Raw genomic sequence first — 24,921 nt, 5'->3', positions numbered from 1 at the left:
TTCAGTTACATCAACACCTTCAGGTCAGGGATTTTTTTCCCTTTCCTCTTAAGAGCAATTAATCTTCAAGAACAATGTAGCCATTGTTCAGTGTTTATATCTTCAACTTCTGGCTTGACACTTCTGTTTGAGCACTGATCCTACTAAGAAATAAGTACATACTTAATGTATTGAAATAGTTCAGTTTAATTCTGTACTGTTCTGTTAAAAGTTTGATGAGAATGGATAAAATAAGTCTGATTCTCTCAGCAGTGCAAGACATCCATCCTTCAAACAGGCTAGATGGGCTTTAAGAAAAAGGTAAACAACCGTGAGATCTTAGGTGGAAAAAAATCTAATATACTGTAAATTTGGCATAGCTAGAACAGATCACTTGTATAAACTTAAGATAAAATTCATTTGGAAATTCCAGTGAAAGCACTTTCATTACTTCTAAAATTCAGCTTAGCAATTCCTTATGGGCAATTCCCAGTCATTCTGAGTAATTCTTTATTCCAGTCATTTTTAAAAGATAGTCTCATTTATATACTTGAGGGGAACTGAGTATCCTTACTCAAACTAAATGGTATCTTACATGGCCATGTATGTCAAATATACATGTAGATCTCATTATATAGAAGAAACTTTAATGAGGTAAGGCAGGACTTCTTGCAAATTGTCATGCAGTAGAGGCTTCCTATTCCATGGTTTCACAGAATCATTTGGGTTGGAAGAGACCTTAGAAGATCATCCAGTTCCAACCCCCCTGCCATGGGCAGGGATGCCACCCACTAGATCAGGTTGCCCAGGGCCCTATACAACCTGGCCTTGAACACCTCCAGGGATGGGGCATCCACAGCTTCTCTGGGCACCCTGTGACAGTGCCTCACCACCCTCTGAGTAAAGAATTTCTTCTGAATATCTAATCCAAATCTCCCCTCTCCTAGTTCAAAACCATTCCCCCTTGTCCTACCACTATCTGCCTGCATAAAAAGTCACTCTCCATCTTCTTTATAAGCCCCCTTCAAGTACTGGAAGGCCGCTATGAGGTCACCCCAGAGCCTTGTCTTCTCCAGGCTGAACATCCCCAGCTCTCTTAGCCTTTCTTCACAGGACAGGTGCTCCAGCCCTCTGATCATGTTTGTGGCCCTCCTCTGGACCTGCTCTAACAGCTCCATGTCTTTCTTGTGATTGTGGGCCGCAGACCTGAACACAGTACTCCAAGATGGGCCTCACAAGGGCAGAGCAAAGGGAGACAATCACCTCCCTCGCTCTGCTGGCCACCCCTCTGTTGATGTAGCCCAGGATGCAGTTGGCCTTCTGGGCTGCAAGCGCAGTCTGCTGGCTCATGTCAAGCTTTTTGTCCACCAGCACCCCCAAGTCCTTCTCTGCAGGGCTTCTCTCGATGAGTTCTTCTCCCAGTCTGTACTCATGTCTGGGAATGCCCTGACCCAGGTGCAGCACCTTGCACTTGGACTTGTTGAACCTCATTCAGTTCACGTGGTCCCACTTTGCAGCTTGTCTAGGTCCCTTTGGATGACATCCCTTCTTTCTGGTGTATCAACTGCACTACTCAGCTTGGTGTCACCTGCAAACTTGTTGAGGGTGCACTTGATCCCACTGTCTATGTTATTGATAAAAATATTAAACAACATCAGTCCTCAGATGGACCCTGGAGAGACACCACTTGTCACCAGCCTCCACCTGGACTTAGAGTCATTGACCACACTCAGGCTGTGGCCATCCAGCGAATTGCTTACCACTGAATAGTCTATCCTTCAAATCCGTATCTTTATGGATTATATCTTTATCCATATCCATTTTTTCAAGTCTGATTTTTTTTCACTGTTGTAGGTCATCTTGAAAGCATTTTGCATTGCAGTGCAGGAATTAAAACCAAAGTTTCGGAGTAATTTTTGAAAGGAGAATATTTTGACATCGCCTTTCAAAGATTGTCTTCAGCATAGTGCAAGCAGTTACACTGTCTGGATCAGGAAAATCTTTCTTGCCTACATGGAAATAGGCAAATTGTGAAGTACAGCTGAGTTACGGGCATAATGAAGAACTTTGGTATTCTTTGTTTAAATTCTTTTTTTCACTATTACATGGTGGTAATGTGCACTAAAAAACGTAAGAAAAAAATAGGGAAAAAAAAAGTAGAAAAAGTAATGACTCCGTTCTAGAGTTATTGTGCTTTTTTGTTTGTTTTTTGAAAACTGACCAATACGAAGGAATAGAATAAAGCTATAAGAATTAGGAAATCTTTGATATTTATTGAAGAACAAGTTATGTTCCCTTTATATACACCAGAACATCCTCAGTTCTTTATTTTTGTAATTACTTTTTAAATTTTTAATGCTTATAAAATGTTGATTGTTGATGAAGGAATTGATTTTCAAAATCGAGATGGGAAAGTCAACAGTTATGCTGAGATGAAAGGACACTTACAGTATCAGCAAAAATAAAAAAGAAAAGAGAGAAGAAGAATTTAACACTATAGAGACTGTAAAAATGGAAGAAAAGATTTTTTTCATGACAGTCTCCAGAATGCAGCAGTTCATTATAACATACATCAGTAAACTATTTAATGGATCTGAAATTTAATGGTATATTGTAAACAAAGCAGAAATCTCTTCCTTTAATTTGTACCAATTTTGTGCTAAGCAGAAGAGCTTGTATAAATGCAACATACAAATAAAGCAGTTGGAAATTGCAGCACAGTTAACCCTATTCTTTTTTTTTGTGCGTCAAAGACGGACTCAGCTGCAATTGAGAACTGGGAAAGAAAGGAGGAGTTTGTCATCTCTGCCACTTGGTGTCACTGTCCTCAAGTGAACAGTTGATCAAGATGAAACCTGATACTTGGAACACAGTACTAAAATTAGCTGTTTTTATTTTGGGGGCCTTTGTGTTTTCATAAATCAAGAGTGAAAAAAACACATCCCAAGTGCTGAACGACGTGTATCTCTGATGTGGAATTTGTTTATGTAATAAATCAGCTTGGGAAAAAATATTTAAAAGTACAGCCAGGGACACTTATCAGAGGATTTGAAACTTCAGCACAAAGTCTTATCACACAAGGTTTCTCTAGTTCAAACACGATTTCAACAGACCAATATTAGAAGATTTTCATCAGCACATATTTAAAAATCTAGTCTTCAGTATATGTCTGAATATGTTACTCATAACAGAATCAGTGAACCTCAGTGAAGCAGATAATCTAGTAGTTCCCTGCTTAATAAATCTGTCATGGCCATTATTACATATGCTTATGAACAAAAATATCCAGGAAAAAAAAAAGGAATTTTGGGTTTCAAATGTTTATCAGATGTTATACATATTAGGACATATGTATAGGTTACACATATTAGGTGTTTGTTGTTGTTGTTTCTGGTGTTGTTGTTTTTTATTTGTTTGTGCTTTTCTTTGATTTACATACCAGTCCCTATACAGAAAACAAAGTCATCACCCAGAAGAAAAATACTGCCCTCAAGTTCGAAAACAAATCTTGAGGACTTCTGGTGCATTAGTAACTTTGGCAGTCACTTCTTAAAAATTTCTTAAATGGTCGAAATAGCTATTTTCCCTATAAAGGGTTTTAAAAAACTTATTATTTACCTTTTCAGGGCCTTGTTTGCTCTTAATATATTCTAACTATGATGTTTCTGAGCTGGCAGGAGTTATTCATGATGCACTTTCTAAATTCAGAAGTGCTTGGAGGGCGATCAACTATGGTTATGCAAACAGAAATGAAAATGTGATTTCTTTTCAACTATCTCAGGCTCCAAGTGACCAGTGAATATCATCTTTGCTGTTTAGGATTTCACCTCATGTAGCCAGGTAGTAAGAGCTGTAGCAATGAGAATATTGTTCATGTCATCTAAATGGAAGTGAGTAGCCATCTACTTTTAATATGTCTTTCATTTCTGACAATTGCATTCACTTTAGATCCGTATTCTTGTTTCTTGGTCTCCTGTCAGTGCTTAGGATGTTGTCTGCATCTATTTGTACTTGCAGGGTCAAATCCTGGGATACTTCTATTAGATTTTACACAGAGCTATCTATGCACGATGTCAAAGGCATAGATTTGTGATATGGCTTTGAAACAATTTTGCTTAGCGTGGTTTTTTTTTTTGCAAAATGTAAAACCTAACATGGGTATGGAGAGTCGTCTAAATATTACAACATATTGGTCTGTTCTCATCACTCTTCTGTTACAGGGTACCCATAAGCCAGTAGGGCTGGTTAACAGAGAATCATACTCAAGAAGATACAACATAATTAAAAATGTTTTCATTTCTGCAAATTTTTACATGGTTAGAAGAAAAATAGATTTATTACATACCAGTTATCTTAAGATGAGATTCACCATCACATTAGTGATGTCAGTTTTATTTTGATGTACTTTGATATTCTGGAAAAAAACATTTTATTGTTAACTTTTCTTGCTGAGTAGTTGAGCTTTGCTAGGTTCAACGGTTCAAAAAGCTTTTCAAAAAAAAAGAATATCAAAAAGCAAGGTTCAAAAAACGGTACAAAAAGCTAGGTTCAGAAAATGAAATCACCTAATCTGGGCTGCAAAACCTACAAAAATATCTTGGGGTTGAGCTACACATACTTGATTCTGCCTTGGAGTAGAAGGATGGATTAGGTGGATTAGGTGCCTTTCATCAAGAGTTATGCCTGCTGAAGAGATGCAGCTATGTGGTGTGCACTTACAGGATCCACCGTCTTCGTTTATGTGAGTCATAGATACGTTCATATATTTAACATAGTACCTTCAGATTTTTCTTAGGTTATGTGATAGCAGAAGGCAAGAGCTTGGAACAGTGGCTGCTTGCCATGAGCCTTCAAGTTCTCGCTCCAAAGCATGGTGTTACTAGACCTCTTCAAAGAAAAGGTCCTTGGAGTTAGTGTGGAGTGTAAAAGAAGTCTGGTTCTCAGAACCAGCTGAACTACTTTGTCTCCAAAAAAAAATAAAAAAAAAAATAGCCTTAGGCAGACACCTGGAATGGAAAGTCTCAGCAGCTCTGGTTAAAGCATCATAATGTTACAAGCTATTGAAAACAGACTCTTGTGAAGAGACATGTTGGCTGACCCATCTTCTGGCTGTGCTTCTTAGCTTGTACAACCAAATGCTGCCAACTTCGTGCATTCAGGAATCACTTGTCAGCTCCTTCCCTCACCACACAAAAGTGGCTTAAGATCATGAGATTTGGTAACAAATTACTTAGGCTGGACTTTCTTTCCCTCCATTCCACTTTGGAGTGCTGGGTTTGTACAGGTCACATTTTTTGGCAGCAGTGAAGGTTTTGTTAAAAAGGATTGTCATGTAGTCAGTGATCACCAGAAGTTGCATCTTTACATAAAGTTGTGTGGTACAGAGTAAAATCACCACAATGCGTTGCATTTGCCTGTTTGTCATAGATCAAACCAGGTAATAAGAAAACAGCCACGTCTTTAAAAGCTGGAGTTGTGTCATTCTTCCCCCTTAGCTGGTGAAAGGACGACTCAGAAGGTTCTGTTCTACCAGTGGCTTTTGCAGGGCGTTTTGAAGGAAATGCTCTCTAGCTATGTAGGACACTGGATCTAAGCATCAGAGTTTAATTTACTGAGTTTTGAAGCCACCAAAATCAACACACAAGGAGTCGACAATAAACTCTGACCATCTTGTGTATCTGCTACCTGCCTCTACTCGGGATGAAATCTTGAGTTTAGGGCTTTTACTTTAAAAGCTTACCACCTACCACTGTTAGCCATAATGTGAGAGATCAAAGTTTGGATCCCTTCTGTGCCTTTGGAGACGGCAGCCAATCTATCTCTCTCAGGACCATTATTGAGAGAATTATTTCCTCCTTTGTAATGAAAACCAAAATACTTGCTGGGCTAGAGATGCTTGGAACAAAGCTGTGAGGTATTCTTGATGTGGGAAGCACCCTTTCGTAAAAATACCCAAATATTCAGTGACTCAGAAAGACAGACCAAGAGCAAGCTTAACTATTCAGACCAGTAACAAAATAACTTAAGTGTGGTGGCAGCTCTGCGTTCCAGGGCCAGCGCTGGAGATGTTTTTGTATGCTTTATGCTAAGCAGATGTTAGATCCAGCAAGTAAGTTGTCACTGAAGCTAGAAGCAGGGGAGCCAAATGGCCGCTGTTCGCTGCTGGGATGAGTGGCCTCGTCTCACTCTTCTTCTAGCTGAACTCATATTCGTGTGTTTGAACAGAGGATAATCTCAGCCTGCTCCGGAGAGAAGGAAGTTTGATTCCTCCTAAGTAGAATAAAGTTTTGAACCTGGATTTCCCATGTTCTTGCTGAACTGTTGAACTGGTGGGTGGGTGGGTGGATGGATGGATGGATGGATGGATGGATGGATGGATGGATGGATGGATGGATGGATGGATGAGGAGGACAAGACAGGAGAGAAATCCAATAGCTGCCTCTTCTAGCAGTTAGGATTTGTTTGGAGCCAGGTTTCTTAGCTGTGCCTTGTGCTCACCTCTTGGATTAAGCCCCTTTGCTGACGAAGACAGAAAGACTTGCCAACTTTACGGATCCCGATGGAGGTTAGGAGTTTAGGCAGGAGGTTAGCAGCATAGTTTCTCAGAAGTTTCATGCTCAGCATGCCCAGAAGCAGAATTCAGGCACCAAAGCGGGGAGTAAGCACATCATAAGGATATGTGTCAGGCTTATTGAAGGGAAAGCACAAAGAGGTGTGACTTGGAGAGGCCCAAGCTAACAAGAGCACGGTAAGTTAGGCTAGCCAGATGTGTGGGGCAATTGAGCTTCCAGACCTGGGCTCCACGGCATCCTTCTGTGTTGTGTGGACCTAGTCGGGCTGGCGTAAGTTGGCTCAGATATCTCCCTCGGATGTTTAATTAAGACCTTATGACACACCCTTAACCACCCAAATCCTTTTATGTCTGATTCATCTTTTGTTACTGATTTCACTGAAAAGTTTTGAAGTTAACTCACTAAAAAAAAAAAAAAATAAAGCAGCAGCAGCTAATAAGGCAGATGGCTTTTAATTTACATTAATAAAGGGACATTAAAAAAACAAAACAAAGACAAACTTAAATTCCATTTGAGATTTTTCTAGTGACATCTCAACCACTCAGGCTTTGCTTACTTGGTATTTAATATTAACAGAGACCCTTAATAGTGTATAATAGCCATGTAATTCATATTTGGTCATAATTTATTCAGCTTATTGTTCTTAGTGTAACTGACCAGCACGCAGTGGTGTTGAAAATACCACCTTTAAAGAAAAGTTTATCCGAGGATCAGGCTTTTCTGCAATTGGATAAGCAGAAATGTAGTTACTTAAAAAGGGATTTCACATATTTCTGTGTACATAAAATGCTTTTTGTGTTTAAGTTTGGGATAGTCTGGGAATGAGTCAGGGAATTATTAATTCCATTGCAAAGTACATTTCTGTTTGATTTAATGATGGATATCCAAAATATTTCTTCTAAAGCTTTCCAAATGTAACTACTGTAATGAAAGGATTAGTGTGTATTTATGCCAGTGCCCTTTACTAGATGAAATCAGAAATGGCTAATTGCATGTCATGGACTCCATGTTGCTAATACACAATGGAAATTTTTTTTCAGACAGTAACACCTGTTTTTGTAGTGGCATAATCTGAATCACATGTAACCATAGATTCATTATGCTAGTCTAAAATATCCTATTAGCATATACAGATTTTAGATACGGCGAAGATTTTCAACACTGGCTAAGGTATAATTTCTCTTCTCTTGCAAAGAATTTCTGAGGCATGAGCGCTAATAGGATTTGGTTCTTTTCCAGCCTCTTCTGTGGACAGCGAAGACTCGATTTCATTAAAAGTAGTGGCAAACAATAACATTTCTTTTAATTAGATGATCTCATGATTTCCACACACATTTGTTCTGTGCATTATTGTTCGTTGGCAAAACTGAGCTGCTTGGTAGTGTGTGAAACCATATGTCTCAATAATATCTTATGGCAGGTGAGAGAGGATTTGCAAAACAACATTTGCTGACAGGACACAATACATTTCACTTTGATGGGGGAGTTTTCCTAAGTGAACTTTGTGGCTTAGTTCTCTCATGCAAAGTCAAACTTACATAAGCCTTCACAGGCCTTACAGGTCTCCCTTTAACTCAAATAGGAGTTGTGCATATGAAGCAAGGAGTGTATAACTCTCAGTTCCGTGTGTGCTCTTTAGCTATTAATTGCTGCGAGAGACCTTCTAATGCCTGCAGTCTGTGTAGCTGTTTCACATTCTTCTTTTTAATAAACAGTTGCTAAATTAGGTTTTATTGGTCTTTTACTTGCAGCTCCAATGTTGATCTTCCCCCGTGTGCTTAACAGAAATGATTGCAAGTAATTTCAGACATTGCTTTTTCTGTTACCTTCCTGTGTTCAGTGTTTCATTTGAATTCATGGCAGCATTTTGGGAGGCAAGTGGGAGAGGGAAAGGAGAGTGACAAATAGTGGTCAGTTTTTGTAAAGAGTTACATAGCGTGAAGTTGTGATACCTACAGGTAGGTAACTTTCTTGTTGCCTTTTGATTGATTGTTTTTGTTGCTGTTTTTGTCGTTTACACTTTCAAGCCATTCTCAAAGTACTCAGGAAAACTAGGGAAAGTATTTCTGGCTTTAAAAATGGTCACCTGGAAGGCCAGAAGAAGGGAATCTGATGCTTTTAAAAGCATCAGATCAAGGCAAATAGCAAGACATAGCCTTGGAGAGTTTGATGATGAGCAGTTGGTGTAGGAGGTGGACCCATTGACTTTTCCAGTGTCATCCTGAGCACCTGTTCATGTGTTTTGCTGGTTCAGTACCTTGGTGACCTGGTGAGAGCCAGGTGGAACCAATGTCTAGGACGTGAGCTGTACAGGCACTCTGAAGCGAACCGATAGTGAGAGATGGAGAGATTACCATTAGATTTATGGCTGTTAGTGCCATTGGTTTGTTTCCCTCCTCTGATCATAACATTTTCTTCTTTCCATCCCAGCAAATGTTCAGGTACACATCTTGATTTTGATCTCTCCCAGTTTCAGCACAGAGATGGTGAAATTTCATAGAGTCCAAATGGAGCTTGTTCTGATTTACAGTTGTTTGCAGAGGACAAGAGTCAGGCCAATAAAGAGCACTATGGAGTTTTGCCTTATAAAAACCTAATGGCAATGGATTTGACAGAAGGGGGAAGGGAAGAAGAAGCATTTAAGACTATTTATTAATCAAGAATTCCAGCAGTGAGGCTTTTCTTGCCTTGATTCTGGCAAATGTACAGATGAGAGATACTGTGCAGAGACCATTTCTGCACAAACAGAGAAAGCCCTTCAAATGTAAACATTTGAGCAGCTGGCATGGGAGATTAGTGCAGCAGGGGTGGGAGGGGGGTAATAGTGGATAGTGGCGCCGTCTAAATTTAACAAACGTTAAACAAGGTCCTTATTCCAGTTTAAGGGCTACAGGTCAGAAAGGCAATATCAACTAAAATATTGGCAATTGTACAAGTCAGTCAAAGTCATTAACTAGTAGTTAATTAAAAGCAATGTGCCTTTCCAAAGCTGCCCCCACCACAAAAAAAAAAAAAAAATATATTCTATGCAACCTGTTTGAATTAAGGAAAAAAAGACCTTCCTTCTGTGCCTGTGGAAAGAAAAGACAAGGCTTCAAGACTTCGCAGTGCTTTTGCTTTGGATTGTGAACTGTCTTAATATATTATCCTACTTTTAATTTCCTGTGGCTGGATATTAAATCAAAAGAAAGCATCGTGCTGAGGGTGAAAGTAGTATAGGGTCTGTTAGCTTTGTAGTAATTTGTTCGTATGCTGTTTAACATCATCTGGAGTGAGGGGCTAGGGGTGTTTGCATTTTGTTGTTTTAAACCCTCTCTAAATAGTTACACAGCCAGGCTATACATCATTGTATCTAATCATGTGCTCTTCCCTTAGGCTTTTTGTTCATAACGTGCATTTTGGTAACACGTCTAATACAACTCTTTGCCAACTAGTTGTGATCCGATTAATGCATGTATTTTTGGAAGGGGCTTTAATTTCTTCATTTATTTAGCAGTAGTGACTAAGTATCGATATCTGTAGTCAAATTTTGTGTTTAAAAAATCAGAGCTTTGATTTCTGTGCTGGCATTGTTGTTGTTTTCGTTGAGTTTGGGAATATACTGAAGAAAAAGATATCCTGGAGAAGGGGTAGCATAGTTTAGATCACATTGTCACTGTCTTTTGGCATCGTAAAGTTAGAGTGACCATTGGAGATTTGATGCAGAACGCACTAGAGCCAGTGGAAAAATTCCTGCTGGTTTCAGTTGGCTTCGGACCATGTCTTTTACAAGCTGTTAGCCATTATCTGCACTAGGCCATTTAAAAATCATTCTTTCTTCTGCTACTTTAGATTCTCTTTTGTACGGAGAAAGATCTGCTGGCAATTTCACTGTCCTCTTTGAAAACATAAGAACTTAGCTCCTTTTTGATGGACAGTTGACACAGATAAACCCCTTGAAGTTGCTTAATTTATAGAACATTTTCCCACTGGGGAGGGAGAAAACCCCAAAGTAAACAAGTTAAGTCTTGCAGAAGATGAATTGCAAACAGTGGCGAAGGAAGGAGTGGCTTTCCCCAACCAATAATTTGTTGCAAAAGCAAGTTTTTCTTTGCTATCTGAAGAAGTGCATACCTAGGGAAGTAAGCAGAGTTCTCAGCACTGCTGCTTCTTTTTAAGAGGTGATTGTCCTGATGCTGGTGAAAGTCCAAGTGTAGGTATACGCTCTATCTGTTTCCACAGATTTTTACTTCAGTGTCACTTAAATTCAGAGCTGAACTTGAAAAATTTCTGCCACAGCTCCTTCATGGGGAGTGCATTCCAGTGGCTTGGAAAACTCCAGTCAACATGAACGTAGAAATCAGAGTGCTTTAATTTCTTAGTATTTCACACTAAATTCACATAGGAAACAAGACTATACACAGTGGGAAATTTGGTCTTTTAGGACTATCAAAAGTCAGGCTCTGGAGTCGTGAGGAAAATTATACTGAATTTGTAGACTTGGAAAAACACAGTTGGCCATAGTATTCTGCAAAGGAAGATAAAATATGAAATGATATACATAAAAGTGGGTAAATGGGAAAGGCTGAAGTAGCTTGAGCTCCACCACAGCTGTACTTCCAGTCATTTTGCAGTATCCTACATTATAGCTTGACTTTTATGTAGAAGTGGGCTGACATAGACAAAGTCAGCATTAAAACTATAATAATGAATGCTTACAATAAGAAGAAAAAGGCCAAAATTATTTGAACTCACATTTGAATAAGATGCTAAGAAAATTCAAAGATAGATCTGCTTCTTCATTCTTAACCTGTGCTTTTGTGCCCAGTTATTGAATTTGTGTGATTTTTGCCAGCATGTTGAGGATTTTGGTTATTCTCTAAAGGGAATAGCCTTTGGAGAATCCTCCAGAATGGAGAGGAATCTTTAGATCTAAATTTCTTGCCTTTGCAAGACTTATATTCTGAAATAACTTTTGACTTTTAGATCCTTGTGACTTTTTCAGAGTATAAGTGTGTATATTTTCTACCTAAATTTTTCAACTCTAATGGGACAAGCATAATTTCTCTAGGTATTGTTCTATAGTATGATGAAACAAAAGATGGATGTGCTTATCACCTGGATGTGCACTCTCCATTATCCAGCCGCAAAATGTTGTCGCTATACCTTCTCTTCACCCCTATACTCTTATTTCCTGACCACCACGGTCAATCTGGGACCAAATATTCAGCTGTTGTAAATCAAAACGATTTATTGACATCAATACCTGATCATTAAGCTGTGAGCATAGTGTTCATGAACTTGTGTGAATTTGTTTTTTGTCTTTTTCTTAAGCAGCAAGCTGTCATTGTCTCCTTAAAAAAGGCTGGTCTGCTTCAATGCCATTACTTGCTGCCAGAAATGCCCAGCATGGAAACTGCAGATACAGTTTGGGGGCTGGCTTAGGCTCCCCTTTAAGGTTTAGGTCTCAAGATGTTGTACTCCCTGTAACTGAGTGTGTGTACATGCACACATAAACACGTATACAGACATTTGAAAGAGCTAATTGAAGCAATAAAATTTGTGTGTACATACCCGTGTATGTATGTATATACATGCATATACACACACAGGTTATGTACACACACGCGCGCACACAGACAATTGAAAGGGCTAATTAAAACAGTAAAATTCCTGGCTGTCGACATCTGATTCATGTTGCTAGATTCCTCTTAGTGACTCTGTAATTAGGATTTCTGTTAAGATATGCACTAAATTCAGAGTTCAGAAGCTGATTTGTTCTTCTAATGTAAGTTTAAAAATCTTCAGAGGTTGCACGTTTTGGAGTAATATTTTTGGCAGTTTTATCATTAAAAAAAATGTAAAGCTTCCTTTTTGAAAATTTGCTTTGACAGTTGGATGATTTTATTTGTCTCCCTCTAGCTAAACACCTACAGTTACCATAGACTTCAAAGGGAAAAGTAGTTGCACAACCTCATTCTAAATTAACGAAGTATTTGTGTGGGAATTGGACTATAGGGACTGGAACTGGAAGCCAGTTCCCTGAGCTTGAGTAAATCAGAGCAATTTCTCTGATTTTAGAGAAGTTCTCTAGATCTCAGTGGAAATTTGCCTTTGAATTTCAGTACAGATTTTCTCCATTCAACAGCTATACTATTTTTTACCAAGTAATGATTTTCAGAGGCCAAAACTCATATGTGTTAGAAGCTCAGCAGTCCTGAAAGATGATGAGAATCAGTTGTTAATGTTCTTTGTCTCTGTAAAATTTGCTGAAGGGGGCACCACTTCCATTAAAATGGGGGAGGGAACACATTTTAATTTACCTGGAGTAAAAATACTTTTGGTAAAAAATGGAAATTATTTCTTTGAAACTAAACAAATAAGCACACAAAAAACTCATGCCAGGAATTATTCATATTTTTAGTCCCATAAGAATTGGCTATATGGGCATTAGAGCAGATACTTTTTAAATTGTATGTTTTAAGTGAAATTTCCATCTCCTCCTCCAGTATACATTGGCATATCTACAGTGAAAATATACCGAAGATGTTCAACTCTAGCCCCTATATGTTAAAAGAATTTATTGCAGTGGAAGTTCTTGGTAGTTTTTCAAAATATTTCGAATTTTATAAAGACATAAATCACAAATATGGCAACTTGTATCTTCCATGGACTGATCACATTGGCTGATTGATTTAAAAGAATCACTGAGCCTAGAAAAAATAACCTCTTACTGCAATGATGAATTAATTTTGCTCAGGACCTCTGATCCTTTTTGTGGTTATTTATGATTGATGAATGCTTAACACCAGTGGAAATTACGAAAATGTCTTTTTTGCTGTTGTTGGTCTTTGACCTTTTGAACTCCCCTTTTCCTGGACTCTGTTGCCAGACCATTAATAAAGACAAATTTTGATTTTTGGCTTGGTTGTGCTTCGCTATTTGGTTGAGCTCATCTATTTTTAAATATTGCAAAAGTGTAACTGAAAGGAGAAAGCAGCCTTTTCAGACTTACAAAAATTTGGCTTTTTCCATCTTCATTCTTCCAAGATTGTTCTCACTAGATTTATTAATGGCCTTCCCATGGCCAAGTGTAAACAGACTCTTTTTGAATGTTCTTTCCTTTTTGTTTCCATTCTGCTGTGATATTTTTGTCTGCTTTCTATACGGAGATTGAACTGAATGTTAGAATCCATGCGAATTTTCCTCTGTACTTCTCACTTCTCCTTCACTTCATTTAAAACGTACTATTCCATTAGTGTCTGTCATTGACTTCTAGACAGCTTTTGGTTGGTTTTAAGATGTTTCTTCGGTTATTTTCTTCCAATCTACCTCATTGCGTGTCTGTATGCATTAAATTCCTAGCACAGGAATAGTTATTACATACTCACAAATCCATATTTTCATCCCCTTCCCTCTTGTTTTCAGTGCTGAATCTTTACCAGTTTGAGTTCTGTTCATGTGATTTCCCTACCACCACCATTCTCATGTCAACAACTGAGCAGTAACATTGCCATCTTTCTGGACTAACATATGAACAATCATTGCGTTTGCTTGCAGAATATGTTTTCTGTTGTGCATAATCTCCTGAGCTCATTGTTCCTTCTCCAGGATATGAGCCAGTACTCTATCATCACATTTTCTGAAGTCTTCTGCTCTTTGCTTTGCTCCTCTCCTTTTCCAGATTATTGTGTTTGAATTTCTGCAAGGGTTTCCTCTCCTGTCAAATCTGGTGAACATACCCACTTCATTTTTATCCACAATGACCATCTTTTTGTTGCTATCCTATTTCTTCCTACTTCTTCCTATTTTCTTTCATACTTCTTCCTCTCCTCCTTTTGAACAACTTGGACAGATATCCAAAAGAGGACAAACAACACACTTGGGGTGTTTTCCATGTATTTTTCCCAGTTCATTTTATAATTCACCAAGCTGCTTCCACATCTCTCAGTGCAAGTCCATCTTCCATCCCCATTTGATGAGACATTTTATCTTGGATAAACCTTCCCTTTTCTTCATAGTTCATTTCCTTTTTTTTTTTTTTTAATTGCCTGGCATATTACATGAAAAATTTTTTTCTTCTTGTCATGTATCTGTCATAATGATACAGTTATTTAGTTTATATGCATGCAGCTATCCAAAAAAATGATAAATAATGTGAGTAGCTGAATTTGTTGACTATTTTGTTAGCCATTCCCTTGTGATAATATTTTGAATTTAATCTTTTTCCCCATATTTCCTTTACATATTTATATTTCTGACAGTTATGAAAAACATATATTTCAAAATGTGGTCTTTTTTTATCGACTGATGCATTTTGACAATGTGTTGTGACAAAAAGTGTTGGACTTGTGGAAGATGAGTTTTTAGCAGTCTAACCAGAAAGATGTAAATCAGCCCTGAGAGGGTGCATTTTATATATAAATTGATTCTGGTATTTTCCCCAAACAGTATATTTTTTAAAAAAGAAAAAAACAGCATTCTAACAAATAAGGCACAAAGTTGTCGATGCATTTTTGAAAGACAAGATCAAGTGTTTCACACTTGTATGAAGTACAAGGAAACCTTATTCTAAGCACCTGCCAGCATCACACTGTCACCTGTGTGACAAGTGCAAGCTTGACTTGCAAATTCAGTTCTGCACCCTGCAGTCCTACCTCCCGCCAGAGTAATGGATAGTAAACTTTGTATTAAACTACCACATAGCACAGAAAATACACAATGCAGAAGTGTTTTTTTGTGCTATGTTAATGATGGTTTTGTCTCACTGGGATTTACATATCCAAAACAACACCAAGAATATTTACATTGTAGAGCTATTTAAAATACATCTGTCATCCAGGAAAAAAAAAATAAATAAAAAACATTTAGCCGGATGGTATCAGGTACATAGCACGAGAAGGGCGTGAAGGAATTTGACGTGTTCTGGGAGCTTGTGCGTAAATGTGTCCGATTTCTCTGTGATCTGTATGTCACCTTAATCTTAACGTGGCATTTTATGGGATTAGATATGCACGTAACACACGCATGCTAAAGCTTGTGGCTGTTTCATGGATGTCATTAGATTTATAGCCGTGTTGAAATATCTTTCAATAATTTTATGTTTCACAGATTTTTAGTTGTATTTCTGGAAGTTGAGAATGTGGTGGAAGGCAGAAGGTACTTTATATCTGGAATATTAAGGGGAAAATATCTCAGCTTGTGTGGTTATGAGATGAAGCTTACTTTTCTGAACATACACCTACTTGTTTTACCAATCACATTTGTTTAGAAGAGAATGTTCAGCAACCTAAGTTTCTTTCATTTGTGACTAATGAGCTTCAGATTTCAACAAAATGGTTTTTTATCCTACACAGGACACTCAGTGGCAGAAACTAAATAAACTGAGCATGAGAAAGACCTGTAGCAAGTGCATTTTCACTGCACTGAACTGAGGTTGGCTTGTCAATGCTAAGAGCTCTGAATTAAAGAAGATATTTTCCCTTCTTTTTACCAAGTTCCTCAGCTCTGATTCACAAGGCCCTAGGGTGCGTGCTTGCTGGTTACTGCAGTGACTTAAGTGTCTGGATTGGTATCAGAGGGCACAAATAATTCTTGTGTGCCTCCCAAACACTGATTCATACACTTAAGCCTTCCCATTAGCACCAGGAGGCATGGTTCCTGCTCCCATCTTCTGAGATTGCTGAGAGGTTGCTCTGCCTTCTTTCCCTCTGTCCCACCAGTTAGAAAATGTAGTGTCTACCTTCCCCTGTCGAAAAAGTTTACTTTTGTTTATTCTGCTGGGATGTACCTTTTTTAAATATATATATATATATATATATATGTATTTGTAGCACACTGTCACTTAAACAGAAGAGGTAATACAAGCACACGAACATAAATGAGGTTAGCTCGTCTTCCCTCATCTGCATGTATGGCTGTGATGGAAGGAAATCATTGCATCCATTTCCCTTGATATATGACTGTTTTCTTCATTCTAGCAGGGAGACCTTCTCAGATGAAGTCTTGCTACTTTTGACACAGGAGTGGTTTTGAGTAGACAAAAATTTTGTTAAGCACAAAGACTCATGTGGCTTGGGAAAATCGGAAGAGTGAAAAATGGAACAGGAGAGATTATTTGGAGTAAATATACTGAACTTTAAATCACGGGAGGTTTTGAAGTACAGTGCTAAAATGGAAGAGTCAGCAAGTTTTATTGCAAATTCTTATATTGAGCCATACTTCAGGGAAAGCTTCTATTCTCAAAATACTGAGGAATCACATCCATTATTAAATCTTGAAAAAATATAAATTGACAATCTCAACAAAGTACTTGAATATTATATATACATTGTTGAATTCATAGATGTATATTCCACTGCCTTATGTGTGCCACAATAGTTTATTCATCTTTGGAGAACTGAGATTAGATTTGTGATCTGAAACTGCTTGAATACTGAGGAAGTTAGTAGTAGTAGGTGATGCTGATATTAGCAGAAAGGTGTGATTTTACTGCATCCAATTTTTGCATTTCCAAGAATTTAGACAAGTTTATGTTTAGCTGGAATGCATGTATTCCCGGTCCATGTTTTCTAATCCACTAATGATCTGATTTAAAAAATAATATTCCTAAGCATCAAAGTCAAATATTTCACTGTTCATAAAAAAATAATAAACTTATTTGTGATTTTTGCTATATTCATTCAATACTTGTCAGATTTCCAAACGACAGAGGAGTTCTGAAGATTGCTTCACACACGAAAAGCATAATAAAAAGTGAAGAAGGTTCTTGGAAGCTCTCTGCTTGGGCACCCTCTTTGTTCTCAGTGTAGTGCATGGGGCTTGAGATAATATCCACACTTATTTAATATTAGAAATTCACAAGCAGCCTACTCTAAGTTTCTTCAGTCTGTTTCTGAAAACTTTTCTCCTGAAAGCTTCCTCTTTTCTTGTTCCCAGGTGGGAACTTTCATAGTATAAACGCTGAAAGAACAGTCACCTAGGTTCTTCTCTACCCTTTCAAAGAGGTTGGACAACACGGTAGGTGCAAAGTAAACATAAACCGAAGTTGCACTTGTAGCTCTAGAGGCATCGGGATATTTTACATTGAATGACCTTACTAAGGTGAGGACAAGAAGGAATCAGATAAACTTCTCGGAAGGGAAACTGTAGTTAAAGTACAAGGAAAAAAAATGTTATGGTAAGGATAGTTAAACAGTAAAACAGAGTAAATGCGGATAGTGTGGACCTGTGTCATAGGAAGGTTTTAGTAACCTCTGCAGGGACAGATGGGTTATGCTACTTCAGTGCTGGGAAATAGAGTAGATGACCTTGTAAAGTAGGTGATCTCCTTGCACCTGGCATTGCTAGGATTTCTGGGTAACAAACTTGGTACTAAAATGGAAGAAATGTGGTCATCCACGGTGAGGGAGAACTGAAAGGGCACAGGAGGGAGAAAGTTTTTAGGGTTTTCTGGCTGTGTAAGTTCTGATGTCCATCACGTGGCCTTAAGGATCTGGAATTGCTGGCTGGATTCTAAAATAGACTTACACAAGTGTAAGACAGGGTTGGAGTTGTACAGACTTCAAAAATAACTCAAAGCTTTTACATTAAGACCTTGAAAGCCTCATCAGATATATAAAATCAAGATGATAATGCCCATACGATTTACTGCTGTAAAAATTAAATAGTTGCCTTTCTCTTTTAATACTGAGAGAGGTGACCAGATTATTTCCTACCAATATGAACAAGAAATGAGATGAAAAACCAATCTAAAGTAAATTGCACAAAAATTCATTTAAAAAAAATCAGAGCAAGAAAAGATTTTTTTCTTTTCTGGCTGCAGGCTGTATGCAGGTACCATAGTGATAAAATGCTTCAGAGAATACAAAAAACAAACTATATTCAATGTGGCCAGTTAAAAAGGAAAATTTGAGTGGCCACGGTTTCTTTTTTTCTTTTTTTTTTTTTTTTAAGTCTCTAAGCAATCTTATTAATGACAGTATTTTGCTTCAGTTTTGAAGCAGGAGCTTAGATTCAATTGTGGTGTTGTCAAACTTAATGCTAGTATAAGGAATTTCAGTATCATCTCAAAGAAAGCAGACTGACTTTTAATTTGTGCAGTAGATCTGACATAACATGTCTGGCATTTTAAGTGGCCAATTGTAACCAGTTGGGGTATCATTCAGCAAATCAATAAGAGTCTGCATTAATGGAGTTTAAACGTCCAACCGGCATAAATATTCTTGTCACTGTGTAGATGGATTTGTCTGCCTGCTCTAGATCTTGTTTTTCATATTTACCCACGGTATAACTATAAACAAAATAATTTCTGTTATGATATTGTATTCTTATTTTTGTCTCTGTTCTTGGGGAAAAAAAAAACTTTTTGCTGATGCGTCCCATACATCACATGCTAAAAAACAACCCAATTGATTACCTTTGATATGAAAACTTCTCAGAAGGAAGTTGCATAACAAGACTGAGAGCTCAAACATGTGAGTTTTGGCAGAGAGCTGCGGAAGAAAGCCCTGGCTATAGCAACCTCACAAGAAAAAAACTTGACATTTTTGAAAAATTTTTATTGACCGGTGTGGACAGGGAACGGGAAGTCAGATCGCTCTCACAGGCAAGCTGCAGTCTCTTCCTTGCTGACCTTTAAATGCCACTTAGTGTCATCAGAAAATCAAGGAAATGCTAATAACAGGGCTTTGGGTAAGGGAGTTTTATATCAGGGATATCTTTTGAAAACAAACATAAGCTGACTTCCCTTTTTATAGGTACCTGTTTTTTAAAACGGGATTCTCACAACAGTACTGTTACATTTTAATGGATTTTAAATAGATTAATGTTACATTCTTTCATTAATATGATCTTTAAATTTTTTTCAGAAGTACCTGTAAGATGTCAGAGCTCCTGTTCATCCTTAAAAAGCGAGTAGTTTGCAAAAGACATTTTATAATTGCATTGTAGTGTGATGGTCTATGAACACAGACTGGCCTCTGCTTTAGACTCATAACCTGTCTTGAGTTCAGTGGGCTATGGGCTTTGGTAGTCTTGTGGAAAGTCAAATTCTTTTGCAAATGGAATTGGTATGCCTAAGTCACCAGGTTACTCTGAGCCTCTGTGCTTCTGTGTTTTAAGCAGTACTTTACTGACCATCCAAAAGGTCTTTGAAAGCTGATTTTCTGCTAGAAGAACTGGAAGGAAAACACTGAAACTAAACTGCTTATCCCAAAAGAGTCATATGCAATAAGAAAAAAGAAGGTCCCTTATATTTCAGAAGTTCAAGGAGCAGGAAAAAACCCCATGGCAAGTGTAACACTGAACAATGTATACATCAAAAGAGATAGTGGGTTCTGCAGCTGTTCCTTGCTTCCTTCCAACATCTGCTTCATGGAACTGAAATGGACTTTGGTCTGGGGTTATAGTGTAGGACCTGTTGAAGACACTTGCTCAACTAGAGGCCAGGTTTACTGGTGACCTATGCTCGTCCATCTGTTTGTTTGCTTCAGCTTAATTTGAAAAAAAGAAGAGGAAACTGTTTTTTTTGTCTTGCTAGTGTGCATTACTTAATTGTTGTTAGAACGGCAGGCAAAGTGCTGTAATACCAGTGGTCTAGCAAAGACTATGATTTTACGAGTTGAGAGACATTTTGAAAAGCTCTTTATATAATTCGTTGCCCTGATATTTTTTTCTTTCTTCTTCTTTTTTTTTTTTTTTTTGCAATGTAGTTACAAAACACACAGATTGTAGGAACCAAATTTGATTCTGAACTGAACATTAACCGTAGCCTGTTGTTATCAAATGAAACAGGAGATACGGGCTGACTTCTTCAGACAGCTAAGACAGCTATATTGGCTGCAATGCTTGAGCTTGGTTTTCCTCTCACCTATGCTGCTATAATTTGAGTAATCCCACTGAAATATGTCCACTAATAACAAATTAAAACAAGAATAAATGAGAGAGTTTGGGCAAATGACTTGTGCATATCAGGTCCCTGCAAGTTTGCTTAGTTAATGTTGTATGCTCTTAATTGTTGTCTTACTAACCTGTCGGAAAGCTAAATCTCCAAAATCCAGTGATTTGGGAAGAAGCTGCAATATATCTAACTCAACCTAAAATATTTTAGAGCTGCGTAAGGTGTTGTCTCTCCAGGTCAGGTTTACAAAAAAAAAAATGAATCCAAATGAGTGCCAAAAACACTTGTATCAATGGTTCATGTCCAAAGGTGTTTTTTCTTTTTTTTCCTTAAAGATAATGAAAAGGGCTCCACTTGTGGGAGACCTTGAAGATCTGCCTCCAGTTAGACAGAGCTCTCATTGCTGAATGATGGGGCTTTCACAACTACTTTGAAGTTTTTCTCAATCCATTCCCTTGGAAGATGTAGTATGTTTTTATTTTAGGGGAAAAGTCTCAACATGAACATTCTTGAAATGCTCACTCAGTAAAGAAAGGGCTTGATATAAAGGTTGGACTGGGTGATGAAAACATAGAGGAATTTCCAAGTTTTTCATTTTTTTTTCTCTCGATAAAGTCTTTTTATTATAGACTATTTACAGTTTCATATTAGTATTACATATTTTTCCTTGTATCTTCTCTTAGGAAATTTAAGCTTTAGAAAAATAGGTTAAAATGTTTAGTTATTCATGATCGTATTCCTTCACAGTGATCTGAAAGTGCCTGAAAAAGGAGCCACAAGACCCCAAGTTAGAATTGAATGGGATGTTAATTTAAAACTAGATACATCCTATGTTCTTATCAGTATATTGTATTTGTAATGCTGGGAGGGAAGACTTAGGGTTATTTATTGTTTTTATATATCTGTAAATCTGTGAACAAAATTTCTCAACCTTTTAATGCAGTAAGGAAAATCAAAGAATTAAAACCATCACAAAAGCATAGCCTGTAGAATAAACTTTAAAATGATTTCGTTCAGTCCTTTTGTAAGTGTGTGGGAAAAGGAGACAGACTACTGTATATTTCACCATGTGAACTCAATCATTTCTTCAGGAGTGAACAAAGTTTATTTTATAGAACCAGGTACAATATGCACTGAGATCAACTTAAAACTTACTAGGTTTTACATTAGATCATTATTTTTCCCACTGCCTGAGATGTAGGAGCAAGAAAAAAACATATTTCTTTATAAGATTAGACCAAGTCTTTTAAACCCCACCTTCCAATTAGAGCTTTTTTGCTCATTTGCTAGAAAGGTGAAAAAACTATTGATGCTAGTCAGTTCAAATAAATTAGTCATGAAAAAGATGTGGCAAATACTGCTTTAATCTTCTAGTAAAACTACAGTTGATCAGAGGAGGCTGGTACTGTGCATTGTGTGTGCTAAATACTGTGAAGTCTGTGCAATGTGCAAAGTAAAAGATAACCAAAAAGTCCAGCAAATAGTTTTAAGCCAGTGGTAGTTATCACATGCAGGCCAGGACACAAAGCAATTTGTTATCTGGATTACCTTTGTCAGTTGCTTTCATAGGAATCTACAAAGCATTGAACCTTACTAGGCAGTCAGGAACCTGTATTGTATATGTGTATATTTTTGTGATGCTATATATTTTAGCTCTTTATGCTTCATGAGTGCTTCCTCAACAGTGCTCAAATTAAATTGTCTTCTTAAGCTTGATGCTCCAGGTTTTTATTTTTTACCTAAGATTGCTCTTGACACTTGTAGAAAGGAATTATCCTACTATCTCATGCATATCCACACAATAATGAAGCAGTCATAAATTGAGGGAGAGCATTTCCACCACTTCCCAGATTGGAGAACCTAGGTTCAAAGAACAGCCTCTTTTATTTGGAAAGTGATGAGATTTGTGGTGGTCTTTAGTTTCCTGCTAGTATGTATTCTGTGGTCTTGAACAAAATTTCACCTGAGAGCTTTACATCCTGGATGGGTGAGTTTTGCACATGCAGTAGCATGTTCTGTTGTGATAAGAACAGCATTATCAACCATGGTCATCAACCTTCACTTCCAGAGTAGGTATCTTGCTCCAGCTCATAGTGGATTGGTATCAGTAATGATTTCACAGAAGCCATGTCTGAGAAGAAACAACTGTCTCATAACTTAATTAAAAAGTAATGTTAGCATGGACGCTTCTCTTAATATAAATAGTGAAAGGGAACTAACAGGTTTTGAGGGAAATGTATTTGCAAGATTATCATTAGCAGATTCAAAAATGCAAATAAGTTGAATTTCAAGTGTCCAAACTAAAATAAAAATGCACGTTTTCAGGTAATCATGTTTCCTAGTCCATTTCTATTGGCGGATTTACTACTGTATGACTGTATTTCTGATTGTATATTAATATAAAAATGTCTTGTTAATTATTAATATAAAAAGGTCTTGTTCAGAAATCAGTGAAATTTTTCCTTTGATTTCGTTAAGTTTTGAGCCTAAATAATTTTTAATATTAAGGAATTAGTGAGATAGTTTCTGCTTTTCCTTTCACTTGGGCCTGTTTAAATCCAGAGCAGTGCCTGTCAGTGGGATTTCTTTTGACCAGATTCATTGGTTGGTTTTTGCAGACTGTAAATACTTATGCTTGATTGTTCATGTGAATTTGAAATAATTTTATGGTAGCAGAATTTTTCCTCCGTAAATCTTCAGAGAAGCCTCAGGTGAATCAAGCACATCGATAACAAAATAGACAAGCCTGGTATACAGGCAGCATCTGACTAATACTGTGTTCTCACTTGAGAGTAAATCTTGCTTTCAGAAATGTGTACTACGTGTAATTTAAGCTTATATTTTAAATATCAAACAGCAGTGGTGTTCCTGTCAACAGTATTGTTAAGCTGCAGTAGGTGCTCATAGTGCCTTCTGACTTATTAATTCTGCCTGTAAGCTTTGTTCCAGTTGACCTTTAGAAGTGTCCAAAAGTTACAGTTTGCAATTCAGCAAGTTTGGCAGAGGAACGTACATGACTATTCATACCATTGTTTAAACGGTAACCAGATGTGTCTTGTTTTTCTTCTTTCTTTCCCATTGTTTTTAAAAAGTGATGTTAATCCAAGATGTTAATCCATTTACAGGGTTTTTCCACAGCACCAAACTCTCCTTCGGTGAATTCTCGTTCCAGTAGCCTGGGTCCATCACTGTCCCTTGGTAACATCTCAGGAATGACAGCAAACCCAGAAGGGAAAAAGCGCAGAGCACCTCCTCCACCGGTTGTGACACCTCCGTTGCAGAACATGGAGATGAGCGGACAGGAAAAGACAGCAGTACAGGTAACTGAAACCACAGAAATCAGCTTCTTTGCTGAATGTGCTGACTGCCCTCAGTTCATTCATCAGAGTTGCAGTCATTCACAGATCTGTTGGTTAGCCACTAACTGCAGCAGGTCTTCACAGAACTGAGACTATTAATCTTACCAAATAAAATTAACAAAAGTCTTGGAGTTTGTACATATTTTATTGAGCTCTCTTGAGACCTCCCCAGGCTTTTCCCACTATCAAGAGTTCTTCTGAATGAGAAAAGTTTTGTAAAGCATTATTATAATAAAAGAAGGAGGAGGAAGAAGAAGTAAGGATAGAAAAGCTGGTAGTTACACAGGGGGACTAGGTAGCTTTATTGGCTTATTTCCTGTGCTGGATACTAGAAGATCTGCCCTGCTTTCCCAGTTGTGCCATGAGATTTGTTAAAGTGGTGTTCTGTTTTCCCTTTAAAAAGGTTCAATGTTCCATGACACTGTCAGCTGAATTAAACACAAATTGAGAAGAAAAACCTTTTTGAGGACCTAACCATCTGAAAAGAATGGAGTTAAGTGGAAAAGTGTTACTAAACATGCACAATCACATTAAGACTTCTGGTTCCACCATCAACAAAAGCGTTATATTCTAAATGTAAACTTTAATAGTCACTGCATAAAACTAGATACAGATGCCAAATAAAATGCAAGGAACCAGATGACCTTCAAGGTCGTGTAATGTGGACTGGTTCTATTTCCTTAGGGCTTGTCATATCTGTAGCAGATTTATTTTTGGAAAGTGAACTCTATTAGTCCAAAATGGAGTCAAGAAGGAATGTTTGAGGTCATTGTAGTTGATGAGGAGGAGTCTAGTGCTCAGTCTCACTCCCTGTCACTCTTCTATTTACCTACGTTAGACATACCTTCAGTGCCTTTTCCAATGAGGCATTGTGTAAGCAAAGTTGATGCATGGACTTGGTAACAGATTATCGGATTTCACTTTCCCATTCTTAGGATATGCAAAAGCATGATTGGTGGGACATGACGGTGCTTCATCTTTCAAAATACGGATAGGTGCCATTGGTAGAACACTCATCTATAGATACAGCTCAAGAGAAATGATTATATTACTTTTCAGCATATGGTGCACCATTTAAAAAAAAATCCTTTTGAAATTCCCACTGTAGATACTGTGATGAGGTTTCTTGTAT

At 37.6% G+C, this 24,921-nt stretch overlaps 1 protein-coding gene across 11 annotated transcripts in view; it reads left to right on the top strand.

Moving 5' to 3' along the window:
* COBL (cordon-bleu WH2 repeat protein) overlaps positions 1 to 24,921 on the top strand; it is a 154,141-nt gene that overhangs the window by 57,661 nt on the left and 71,559 nt on the right. For all 11 annotated transcript variants that reach the window (XM_080580392.1, XM_080580394.1, XM_080580393.1 and 8 more), the window contains one exon: positions 23,556 to 23,750. In XM_080580392.1, the coding sequence (XP_080436518.1) occupies positions 23,556 to 23,750 (195 nt within the window). The remainder of the gene's footprint in view (positions 1 to 23,555; positions 23,751 to 24,921) is intronic.

The sequence above is a fragment of the Anser brachyrhynchus genome (assembly GCF_964034855.1).
Source record: "Anser brachyrhynchus genome assembly, chromosome: 2".
Classification (NCBI taxonomy): domain Eukaryota; kingdom Metazoa; phylum Chordata; class Aves; order Anseriformes; family Anatidae; genus Anser; species Anser brachyrhynchus.
The sequence above is the reverse complement of the archived record's forward strand: the minus strand, read 5'-3'. Positions and strand labels throughout refer to the sequence as shown.